The sequence below is a fragment of the Pan troglodytes genome, chromosome 14 (assembly GCF_028858775.2).
Source record: "Pan troglodytes isolate AG18354 chromosome 14, NHGRI_mPanTro3-v2.0_pri, whole genome shotgun sequence".
Taxonomy (NCBI): Eukaryota; Metazoa; Chordata; class Mammalia; order Primates; family Hominidae; genus Pan; species Pan troglodytes.
In genome coordinates this window covers 34,665,302-34,677,936 of record NC_072412.2, presented here as the reverse complement: position 1 = coordinate 34,677,936, position 12,635 = coordinate 34,665,302, and the positions used below count along the sequence as shown (strand labels likewise).

Below are 12,635 nucleotides of genomic sequence, written 5' to 3'. Positions count from 1 at the left end.
AACAATAACCGTATCCCTAAAACAGTGTTATAAAATAGTATGATTATTTTTAGGACCCGTGTTCGTTAAAGTGATACTGGTACAACTTAACATCTTTAGAGCACTCTTTATTTTAGGATCATAAGAGAACTCTGAAGGGTGATTTGATAAGAAGAGATGAATGGATACACACTGTCCACCAATCAGGAAAACAGGCAAATCTAATTGCTGTACTAACAAGTATTCAGTCATGGCATTACTGAAGCTTCTCTAAGAAAACCATCACCCATGTCTTTAATGCTGGTGCTCAGTTTAAACTGGCACTCCTATTTAAAATTTCAGGATGATAGCAAAGGAAGAATTAAATTAATAGGAATATATCCAGGGAGAGTACCTCAGGATATTCATATTCATAATTTTTTTTCAATTGTCATTCTACTTATTACGGTTTATTTTGCCTGGATAGTCATCTACATCTGACAAAATCCTTAAAGAGTTCATTTAAAGCTCATCTTTTCCAAGGTTTCCTCGAGTAGACTATTTCATATTAATCTCTCACTTCTCTAAACTTTTATTACACTGAATGGCACTTAATCCTGTACTTTCTTCTATGTTTTAAATGTTTTATATGCAAATCTTGTCCTGATAATTAGGTCTTAAATGGCTAATGCAATTGTGCTCAAACTTTTTGTATCAGAACCAACTAGAGGGCTTGCTGAAAGGCAGGTTGCCAGCTTCTGATTCTGTAGGCTTGAGGAGGAGTCTGAGGATCAGAATCTCTAACAGGTCTCCAAGGTAATAGTGCAGGTCAGGGGACTACACTTTGATAACCACTGAACTAGAACAAATTACAGTGAAACTTTTTTGTATAATGATATTGTACAAAGTGTCGTTTACTCTCTTTTTGCCATACCTGCTGCCATATGCTCATCCAAAATCTTCACCTCACATTTTCTTCTTGGAATGCCCTCTGCCTACTTCCTAGTGAATTCTTAATCATATTTCAATTCCCAATTTAAATGTCACCTATGGGAAGCTTTTTCTGCTCTCTTAGTTATAAATAATGGCTCCTAGATTTGACTACCTCAAATGGCTTCACATATACTCCCATTATAATACTTTTTTATACATTATAAAATTGTACACAATTATATATATTCCAATACTTTTTAGTGGAATTACTGGTATACATCTGCTTCCTCACTATATTATGATCTTTTTAAAGGCAGAAACCATACTTTACTTGCTTCTGTAGTCAGGGAAAAATAGAATATGTGGTACATAGTAAATATTCAGTAACAATTTACTATTACTACTGTAATACTCCCCTTATAGCACTCATGCTAAGGAATCTCAATTTTGATTTATGCCATACATAATTATCAGTTTAATTTTTCTAAAACTCCACATCGCATTCCCTTCTACCCTAACACTATACTGACTCCTAAAAGCCTCTTTATAATCTGGCTCTTCTCTAAGGCTCCAATATTATATATAATTCTCTACTCCAGAGAAGGTATGATAATTCTGTCCACTGAATACACCATATATATACAACTGGCAGAAATTTGTGAAGCTCTTCTCTTTTTTTCTCCCCAAACACATTTTAAAATGCCTCCCCTCTGCTAAGCTCATGCAGCATTCACGATAGCAATGATTCAGCATTTACTATCAGCCATCTTAAAATGTCTTATTTACGTGTATTTCACTTATTCATCTAGACTGTAAGTGTTCTGTGTTCCTAGTCCCTATTGTTAATTTTTATCCCATTGCTTACAATAGTCAGGCTTTCATGTTTAGTCATAATAATTGCAAAGGAAGTAAGTACCCAGTAATTTTTGAAAAAATCAGTGGCCCATATAATCTTCATGTTATAAATAAAACAGACTTCAACGATTCAAAAAAGAATAGAAAGATGCTTTTAAATTCCCACCAGAGTCTGCATGCTCTGGCTCAGAAACCCAAAGATTGTCCCAAATAGAAAAAAGCATATTAGGCTCTCTACTGCTCAGGTGTAACTTTTAGAAGGGATGACAATGTTATCTCTATCCAGATTTAGACACAGCAACCTTTCCAGAGTTGGACAGATAAAGAGACTCCCAGAAAGTAACAGGCATGAAGTGGGTGGTAGTTATAGGTGGTACTGTACCACACTGTGGGAAATTGACCTTACATGAGTAAAATGCAGTGGGAAGGGATGGAGACTAGAAGAGACCTTTAAAACAATGAACTAGAAAACATTCCATCCAGAGCCTGGAGAAAATCTCATTTTAGAATAGCAAAACCATTTAATATGAATGCCTGCTACATTGGAAACTGAACTGCAAGTGAGGTGTATCACCCTGCCCTCCAGTTTTATATCCAACAGCTCCAAATAGCTACCACAGCCAAGGGAAAAAAATCACCTAATGGTGTCTAATGATACTAAGTCTTGATAGGTCTCTCAAGAGCAGATAATATAAAAACCTAATACAGGGAATATGGAAAACTGTTACACAAGAATGTACAGAGAATATCATCCCGAAAAATCAGGTAAAGATCCACATAGCTGAAAATAATATACTGCATGAACACATAATTTCAATAGTTTGAAATCTTTCTTAATTTGCAAAAAGACGTAGACCCCAGAGTGTGAAGTTAATAATAATCTGGATTCTGGCTAGTAATTTATATTTGCGAATATAAGCAATGAATGAGAAATAAAATTGAGTTGAAGTTTTTGTCTTAGGTATGATTTAAAAATGTTAATTGATTTTTGAGTTCAAATTAAGAAAAATAGTTTATAAGGCTTTTAAAAATGTAATGTCTCTAGGGGAATTAATAACAAGGTGCTTACATTTTAAATCACAAGAGCACTGAGCAAAAAAGCATTCGTAAAGCCAGAGAACAAACAATATAAAAAGCAAGAGAACATTAAAAAAAAGTATAAAACAAGATGATGTAAGACCAAACATACCAGTTATTACAACAGATGTAAACATATTAAATATTGCTATTAAAATATTAAAAGTCCACGATAGAGTTAAAAGTTAAAATTCAACTTATGCTCCAGGACAGAAAGTTGGCAGATCTGGGATTCTCTCCCTCTTCTCTTTGGTGTTGAAAGTTACGTTCTTTCTGCTACACCATGCTATTTACTTTAATATGCTCATGAAATTAAGTTCTTTACATTTCAGATGTTTAAATTCATTCTATTTATAAATAATGTGCTAATTAAATAGTATAACACATTTATCTTTGAGGGAGTAAACAGGTTTATTCAAGATATATATGTGTATGTACTACACATATGAATAAATGCATGTATATATGAACATATATATACATGAATGTATTGGGATTAAAGTGAAAAAGCATTTTAATATATCAAATAGCTTTATTCCCTTTTGTGGACAAATCAAGTTTTGTCTATTTAATACATATCTATATTACCCGCATTTAATATATACCTATAGTATCTTTAGTCACACTATGTATGATAGATTAAAAAAGAGTAATATTACATAGTTATATTTTTAAAGTAATGATTCAGAGAAGTACACAGCTCTAAATACACGGTTGTGAGCATTCATTCATAACACAACAATAATTATGGTAAGCACCTTTATTTATGTGGTTATTTGAATTCATCTAATTGCAAAAACTTTTTGTAGAGCCTGGTTTATAGAAGTAAACTCTTTGTAATTCATCATGAATAAGGGCTTTTGGAGCTTAAGAAAAAAGATGAAGTACTTAAATCTCATAGACATGTTTAACCACTGACAACCACTGATTTAGCAGAAAACAAAGCCACTACCTCCTTTTGATTTGCAAGCATGCTACTGCAAAGGTTGATGGCAGTTACTCATAATTTAGAAAATGTAATCTGATTTTGTATTTTTATTTGAAGATTTTAAGAAAAAAAGATGCTGTAACCTAATCATGCCATAATCCAGGTGACATCTGTACTAGGCAGAATCCTGTTGTTATTCTCCTGTCTAGCTGCTATTGCTGAGAATGACAAAGTAGTGAAATTACTTTTCCCATTATTATTTCCAGACACTCTGGCAATGGTTTGTTGACTCTAATAAACCTTCAGACAAAGCTGTCAGCAAAGGAAATGGCAGAAGGAAAGCAAGGAAAAGCCTCTTCAACAATAAATGCATCTAAAAGTTTGGTATGAGCTTGCACAGTTTCTGATAAAATTTAATGTGAGTGCTTCAAAATTTACTCTAATGATGCATTTGAATTCCAAAGAGAAAAATGTATTATATCAGGCTACATTACCATGATTTTGATGAACATAAACATATTATTAGATTAAAGAATGAGACATCTTACCTGCAATAGTATTAAGGAACATCAAATATTCGAAGTTTGAAATTTCCCTTCTTTGCCAGCGCTGAGTCATATTGGAAGATTTATAAAGCTGTCGAGGAGTGGCCAATGATATCCTCCTAGCAATTAAGCACAGCATAACAAACATAGTCTCTTTAATTCATAACTTTAAAAAATCCAATATTAACTAATATATTGCTTTGATAATCAACTTAAAATAATTTATGGTTTATCCTTCTTAGATGAATTAGAAAATATATTTTAATTGTAGAAATTAGCAATATTTGAGAATTCTATTATAGAGAAGATACACTTAATTACTCAGGATAAAACAATTTGAAAGCAACCTTATTTGTCAAATCACAGCTGCAAATGAGTCACAAATCAACAAGAAAAAAAGTAAAACTATACTTAAATCAAGTAGCTTTTAAACAATACAGCAAATCTGCTCCATGTTAATTAGGTAGGTAGGTAGGTAGTCAGGTACCTGCTTACATGCATTTGACTTAATGTCTATCAATGAACTTCTTCGACTTGCCTTCACACACACAGAGTGTGTACACATGCACAGCCTCTGCCCATACAATATCTATCCCTGCAATGGTGTAAAATATAAACAACTGGGAACTTTGAAAAAATGCATGGGTCCAGAAGAAGGGACATAGGAACAGCCTAAGGGAATAAACCATGATCATTGGTCCAAATTATGAAACTTTCCAGGTTCAATGTGTTCATCTAAAAATAACAAAAGCAGTTGTATTTAGAAAAGTATGATAAAGCTACTGGGTTTTTAAACTGATTGACAGAGGTTCTCAAACTTTTTCAATTCATGGCACCCTTAGTATCTCCATAATTTTTCATAGTGCTCCTTGACCAAGAGAAATATCTTACAATTCTGTTTATTAAGTAGTTAGCTCTAACAACTCAATAAATATTTAACATCTTAACAACTGAGTAGCTATTTGAAAATACAATACTCATAAACTTAAAGAGAAATATTTATATTTCATTCTTAAATAACCACATTTACTAATGGGGTGTGTATGTCTGTTGGAAACTGCACAGCTTCTGAAACCTTGGAATCAGATCTGACACCACCACACTCATTTCCTGTTCCACACTGATTTTTCATATGGCTCTTGTTTTTGAAGACAGTAGCCACCAAACACCAGTTTCTCAGAGGTGTCACTGAAAAAGATGCAGCCCTATCTGATCATTCTAAGTTGAAACTTGGAACTAACTCGAGCAAATAGTTTGTGTGGTATCTGACAAATGTTGCTGTTTTTCCCTAAAAAATTAAAAAATGACCTGCAGCACCCCTGAGAGTTCACTGTGATATCACAGGACTCCTTCGTGTTTAGTTTGGGAACAACAGACTTAAGGCTATTTCTGTTACTCATGGATTATTAACATGAGTATTCACATGGAATCTTAATAGGCATTGCCTTGTACATAGCACAAAAGATTATCAAAATATCTCTTGCAAAGATATCTTGCAAAATATCTCTGGCAGAATATCTCTTGCAAAGATATTTTCCCCATTTTATGGTAGATAAGAATGTCATTCTGCTTGAGTAGTGTTATTCATTCTTTCCACCAATATTTATTGAATTCCTACTAAGTGTGAGGCTTGCTTATTGTTACCCAGCTAAGTGACAGGTTTAAGCCTAGATGCAGTGTTTCCCCATTGCCACTTGGTACTTCTAAGGATGTATATCTAGGGAAGTACATAAAACTGAGTCTGTAAGAATATTATTAGGAAACTAATAATTAGTTGAGCTTTTTGGGGGAAAATAAGCCAAGGACAACAAAAGGACGTTTGAAGATAGAATGGCATTATGAATTACAGAGAGACCAAAACTACTGAGCTGCCTTTTGTTTTCAGTTTTCTTATAAAGAATCATCTTCCAGCTGGGCATGGTGACTGTTGCCTGTAATCCCAGCACTTTGGGAGGCTTAAATGGGTGGATTGCTTGAGTCCAGGAGTTCGAGACCAGCCTGGGCAACATGGTGAAACCCCATCTCTATAAACAATACAAAAATTAGCTGGGCATGGTGGCACATGTCTGTATTCCCAGCTACTTGGGAAACTGAGGTGGGAGGATCTCCTGAGCCTGGGGACATCAAGGCTGCGGTGAGCTGAGATCACGCCACTGCACTCCAGCCTGGGTGACAGAGTGAGACCTTGTCTCAAAGAAAAAAAAAAAAAATGATCTTCCAAACGTCAAAAAGAGACCAAATGTGGTTAAAAGGGAAACAATACTCATAATAGGTAAGAAATAAAATAAAAGAGCTTCTGATTGTTTTAAATGAATTCCGGTACAGACAAGTCAAAGAATACTGATGGAAATTATACATGCCATATAGAAACCTCTATTAGTAATCTTTCAGGAATCATGGTCATTGAGAAATACGCCAGAAGACAGGAGATTATTCTTAAATAGGAAAAAGTTAGGCCCATTCGTAAGTTCTTAATGTCAATTCCTGAGTAAATTCTTGAATTGATGATTAAACAAATAGTATGTAAGCACTTGGGAAAGGAAGTAATGATTATTATGAGTCAGCTTAGATTCAATAAGAACAAGTCTTGCAGAACTAACCTCATTTTCTTTGATAGATGAAATGCATTTTTCTTTGACCTGTATTTTATATAAGTGCTTCATTATCTACTAATATCTTAGTTTAATCTTGTCATTCTACTAGCAAATATCTTGAGCATGTGTATGCATGTCAGTGAATTGGTCTCATACTGTAAGCTTAAAGAGAATAGATAAGTTGCAATACAAGGTAACCCCAGCTAAACAGCACTTAAAAAGCACTGCTGCAATTAGGCACTGTGTTAGGTCCTGTAGATTAAAGGTTAAATAAAACTCAGTCCCTGTCTTTCAGTTGTCTGTAGCCTATTTAAGGGAGGATAGACAAAGATTAGTTTTCCTTTCCATCCATACAGTGCTGTGCAATAATTCTCAAGGACTTAACAGTCTATGTGGTAGACATTGTTGTATCTACCTAAAGTCAATCTCCCTTTGTTCTTCATCAACGGAAATCCTCTTTTGTTCATGTAGGAGCTGGCAAAGAATCAGAGGTATCTTTTTCCATAAAACCTAGGGAATGATTGGGCTAAGCCAACAGAACTCACACCTTTTTGGCAGTGATTGTTTTAGGAATGGGAAGGTGACTGTATTCTGGCCAAAGGGACTTAAGATAAAGATTGCTTTAGGCTTCTGAGAAATACATTCTTCCTAAAACAGAGAAGCTTAAAGAGAAATCCTTTGTGTCTTTTTCCTACTGTAATGCAGTTGTGTGAAGATGTAGTAGCTGAAGAAGTAGTGGTGATTTTGTGAATACAAAGCCAACAGAGTTCTGACATCACTGAACCTCTGAACCAATACTGGCAGCACCTTAACTCCCGATCTTTTATATTAAACACACACACCCCTATTGTTTAAGCCACTTTTAGTAAGGTATTCAGTTATTTCGAGCCAAAAATGACAAACTGATATCAGCAATATAAGTAACTACTGATTATGTTTTCTACTTACATTAGTATCTTTTAATAATATAAGATTTCAAAATGATTCTTCTAAAATACCAAGATGAAAATCTAGGAAATGTGGTTACAACTATACCATAATTAATGACTATTACCCTTAATAAACTCTCAGGGTTTTATTGTTTTAATTAAGAAGCATTTATATATGGCATTTATAAAAACATTATTTATATGCTATTACATAGCAATTAATCATTTATGATCTTCAGGCTTTTGGTATGTTTCCTGTAAGATTTTAACAAGCAAGAATGTCTTAATTATATGCTAGCTATGATATGCAATCAAATTTTTTACTTTGTTATTTATATGTATTAAATAAAAATCTGCCCTAATCATTCTGTCATTCTCAAAATAGCTATTTTCATAATCTCTATCCCTACAAATAACCTTCAGAGAAAGAAAATTCTTTGGTCTCTGAAATAATTATAATGTTATAACCACATTTACATTGCTATAATATTGAGATTGAAATATGTTAACAAGCCATAGATAATATGTAATACGATATAATTACCTGGCTTGTGGCAGACCATAGCTGGTCCCTACTCCAACCCGAGGCAAGCTATAGACAACTTTTTTTACTGTTGCTTGATCAGGGAAATTAAACATAACTGAGGCTGTGGTAAGAAGAAAAAAAACAGAGTTTAGAAAACTGCAGGATAAGTTAGCCATCAATTTTACAAGTCATCTTCAAGTGCATATCATGATTTATTTCTAAAGCTAATGAATCTTCACGAAAAATCAGCTTTCAGTATAACTTTATCCATGAGAAACCTAGGGCTAACATTTCAAACAAATTCATTCTTTTTTTATTTTTTAAAAAGAATTTTTGTTTGTTTAAGCTAGAGCACATCAGAAATACAGTAGGAAAAATCAAGACATTATCATACCATGTAAATGAATAACATGTAAATATGAGCACATTTTCTTTCAAAATATTTAAGGGGACTTACTTCGGTTTGCCATAAATACTTCCAAAGCAGTGTTTTGTAGAAGGTAACGTCTTGAAAATACAGCTCGTATCTCGCTGAACATCCATTTTCCGTGAAGTCCCTCAGTGTATGCAAGAACCTAAAATAAACAGTTTAAAGGGAAGTGTCAATCAATAAAATATGGATTTAAGATCTACTCTGACAGTAACTTAGTAAAAGTCAGAAAACTAGAAATGAATTCACTGTCTGTCACAACATTGTCAATAATTTGATACTGTGTATTTGCAAAATTTCTGCCTTTCTAAAGTGTCTTAGTTGGGTCTTGAGGAAAAGAAGGAGTAGAAAAACATATTCAAGGAGACTCTGTGACTTAAAACCGAAAATATATTATCACTTTTGGGTCTTGTATATAATTAATTGGACCAGGTGACCACCTGTGAGACATATATTGTTGGTTCTTTCCAATATCCTTTCTCCCCTTCCTTGCTTAATGGAAGCCCAGCTACCCCCAAAGTGTCCATATGGTCAGCCCCAGGCAAAGGATCATGATTGGTTTAATCCAGGTGTCAGCAAACTTTTCTGTAAAAGGCCAGAGAGTAAATATAATTAGGCTTTGCAGGCTATATGGTCTCAGTTGCAACTACTCAGTTTTTTTTTTTTTTTTTTTTTTTTTTTTTTTTTTTTGAGACGGAGTCTCGCTCTGTCGCCCAGGCTGGAGTGCAGTGGCGCGATCTCGGCTCACTGCAAGCTCCGTCTCCCGGGTTCACGCCATTCTCCTGCCTCAGCCTCCCGAGTAGCTGGGACTACAGGCGCCCGCTACCACGCCCGGCTAATTTTTTGTATTTTTAGTAGAGACGGGGTTTCACCGTGTTAGCCAGGATGGTCTCGATCTCCTGACCTCGTGATCCGCCCGCCTCGGCCTCCCAAAGTGCTGGGATTACAGGCGTGAGCCACCGCGCCCGGCCGCAACTACTCAGTTTTGCCACTGTAACATGAAGGGAGCCATAGACAATGTGTAAATAAAGGGGTATAGAGGTATTCCAACAAAATTTTATTTACAACAAGTATGAGCTGAACTTGGCCCCCAGGGCAGAGTTTGGCTGACCCATGGTCTAAGCCAGTCCTGACAATGTTATTCCCTGCTTCCCCAAATTCCCTTGTAACTTTCTGGAAGGACATTAGGCCAAGCACTGGTTAATGAGATCAAAACCAAAAGCAGTTGAGGATGTTTGAGAAAAGCTGATGAAATGAGTCATATATAGCTGGCATACCACTTTGCCCTTCCTGCTTGAATGGAGATGTGATAGCTGAAACTGTAGCAGCAATTGTGTAACTATGAGAGGAAGGCCAAGGTTGGCTCTAATACTGAGCTACTGAAACAATCACAGCAACCATCCATATCTGGACTTCTGGTTACCATGTATATAATCTATATCTGATTAAGCTACTGTCCTCAAATCTACAACAAGCACATTCCTTCCTGATACACCAACGTGTATTAACAATTCAGAGGGACTTTTCTACTTGCTGTGGTATATTCTACTGCACTTAACATTTGCTTTGGTGGAAATGAAAACAGTTACTGAGTTTTACATACATTATATTATTTTACATGCATTATATTCATATATACATTTGAAAACAAGTTATGAAGTTCCTTTTTACACTTCCTTTCTCTAGGAAATATACATAAAATATGTAAGTGTATAATCTTTTGGTCTTTATTTTTTGAAAATCCCATTTTGTAACCCTTAATTCAGTTTTTGTCTTTCTCTAGACATTGAAAGGTTTTCGGAGGCAGTCAGACGTCTATTTAAATCTGAAACATTTTGGAGCCATTCAGACTCCTACTTAACTCTTGGCTCTGCTATTTACCAACTACAGTATTTTGAAAAACAATTATTTAACTCCATCTGGTTTTTGTCATCTGAAAAACAGTGATAATGATACCTGGAAATGGTTAGTTTAAGCAGAGACAAAGAACATAAAGTACATGACCCTGGCTATTAAGTTCCATTGATGAATTTATGTCTCCTTGTTGTTGGGCATCAGGCGACAATTGGTTTTTGATTTCTAAATGCAAAACTTCTTCTTGTACATTTCACAAAAGGGTTATAGTGACTTGCCACAATTTATATTTATAGTTAGTTGACTATAATGGTTTCCATATTTGATTTTCATAGACCAGTATGATTTTTAAAAAGGAAAGGGATAGTGATACAGGATTCTCTTTTTTTTTGTCAAGTAGGAAACATTTTAAGATAAAACAGCCACAACAACAAAATTTATCTTCAACTATAATAATTATTTCACTAAGGTACTGAAAATATTATGGCCATTTGAAAACCCAAACAGTAAAGTGAATATAATATCAGAAAAAATGATAGATCTTCCCATGAAAGCTGTGTTGGCACCCTTATACCCATAGCATTATGTCAGAAAGATACCTGTATCTATATTTCTAGGTCCAGATATATTGATATCTCACATGTGTATACACACACAGAGTCATATTTTGACTTATTTTTTCCTTCTGCAGCTATGGTATAATGAAAATTTGACCAAGCATTTATTTCCATTAAGCATGTTATCAGTTTTTATGTTAGTCATAGCAAGCAGGTAGCTCCAAAAAGTATGTTAGTTGGACTCCTTCAGTGCACCATGTAAAACTGTATTTTATAAACTGTGCCAATTATTCATTTATGGCCTTCCATGTGCAAATTCACCCTTAATTGCTTGCTCTGTGAAAATGAACCTGTGTCCTTAAAATATTCTTCCTTTGCTACCTGTCATAGCATTAAACTTTGTCAGGAAAGGGCACTGAAGAGACCACACAGGAGGAAGGGTGTTTTTTCTTCTCTGTTCTGGTGTTCTCACTTGGCAGGCGCCTGTTCTCCAGCACTCGGCTCTGGGACGCATGATGCTCCCAGCACCCAGTGACCAGCAGTTTTCTCAGTACTTCCCTCACCCCGAGCCGTTCTGTAGCAGAGTGTTTCTGTTGGGACACCTCCCATAAATGGCTTCATCAATTCCCTTTTTTTTTTCTTTTGAGACAGGGTTTCACTCTGTTACCCAGACTGGAGTGCAGTGGCGTGATCTTGGCTCACTGCAACCTCCACCTCCTGTGTTCAAGCGATTCTCCTGCTTCAGCCTCTCAAGTAGCTGGAATTACAGATGCGTGCCATTACCATCCGGCTAATTTTTGTATTTTTAGTAGAGATGGGGTTTCACCATGTTGGCCAGGCTGGTCTCGAACTCCTGATCTCAAATGATCCACCTGACTCGGCCTCCCAAAGTGCTGGGATTACAGGTGTGAGCCACCACGCCTGGCCAATATTCTTTAGAGTTATCTTTATTTCTTACTAGCCAGTCCCTTGTTACTCAATCTCCTGGCATAATTTATATGATAATTATATCACACTTTTCCTATCTAAATTGCACTCTGATTCCTCTCCCCTGACTGGATCCCAACTAATACACAAACTCAGTTTTCCTATCACCATTCTCTTAGCTACAGCCTGGGAGCATAATGGTCCTTAGGGACCCTCTGCTGCAAGAAAAAAGGAACCTAAGATCAGTAAAGCTTAAATGCAAAGAGGACAAGGAGAGATAACAAAATTAAAAGAAAATGATTTTGCTAGTAGCTTCTAAATGGCTTAGGAAGCAAATTCTGAAAGACAGATCCAAAGGTCCAAAGCTATTTTGAACAATGGCAACATCATTTAAATAAGTGTTCAGCCCTTACCAAAGGGGACATGGGAAGATAAATTATTTTTATATATGTTCTTATATGCTTTTCAAAAAACCTACCTAATTACTTTACAATAACCCATGTTATGTTTAAGCATCTGAAA

General features: G+C 35.3%; 1 protein-coding gene across 13 annotated transcripts in view; it reads right to left on the bottom strand.

The window, feature by feature from the left end:
* The window catches only part of NBEA (neurobeachin), a 708,564-nt gene that overhangs the window by 111,309 nt on the left and 584,620 nt on the right, over nucleotides 1-12,635 (bottom strand). For 12 of the 13 annotated variants that reach the window (XM_016925167.4, XM_054664886.2, XM_054664889.2 and 9 more), the window contains 3 exons: nucleotides 8,803-8,920; nucleotides 8,364-8,466; nucleotides 4,300-4,415 (listed from right to left, as the gene is read on the bottom strand). In XM_016925167.4, the coding sequence (XP_016780656.1) occupies nucleotides 4,300-4,415; nucleotides 8,364-8,466; nucleotides 8,803-8,920 (337 nt within the window). Of the gene's footprint in view, nucleotides 1-4,299; nucleotides 4,416-8,363; nucleotides 8,467-8,802; nucleotides 8,923-12,635 lie in introns of those variants that run through there. The other variant, XM_054664896.1, reaches the window with a different exon arrangement.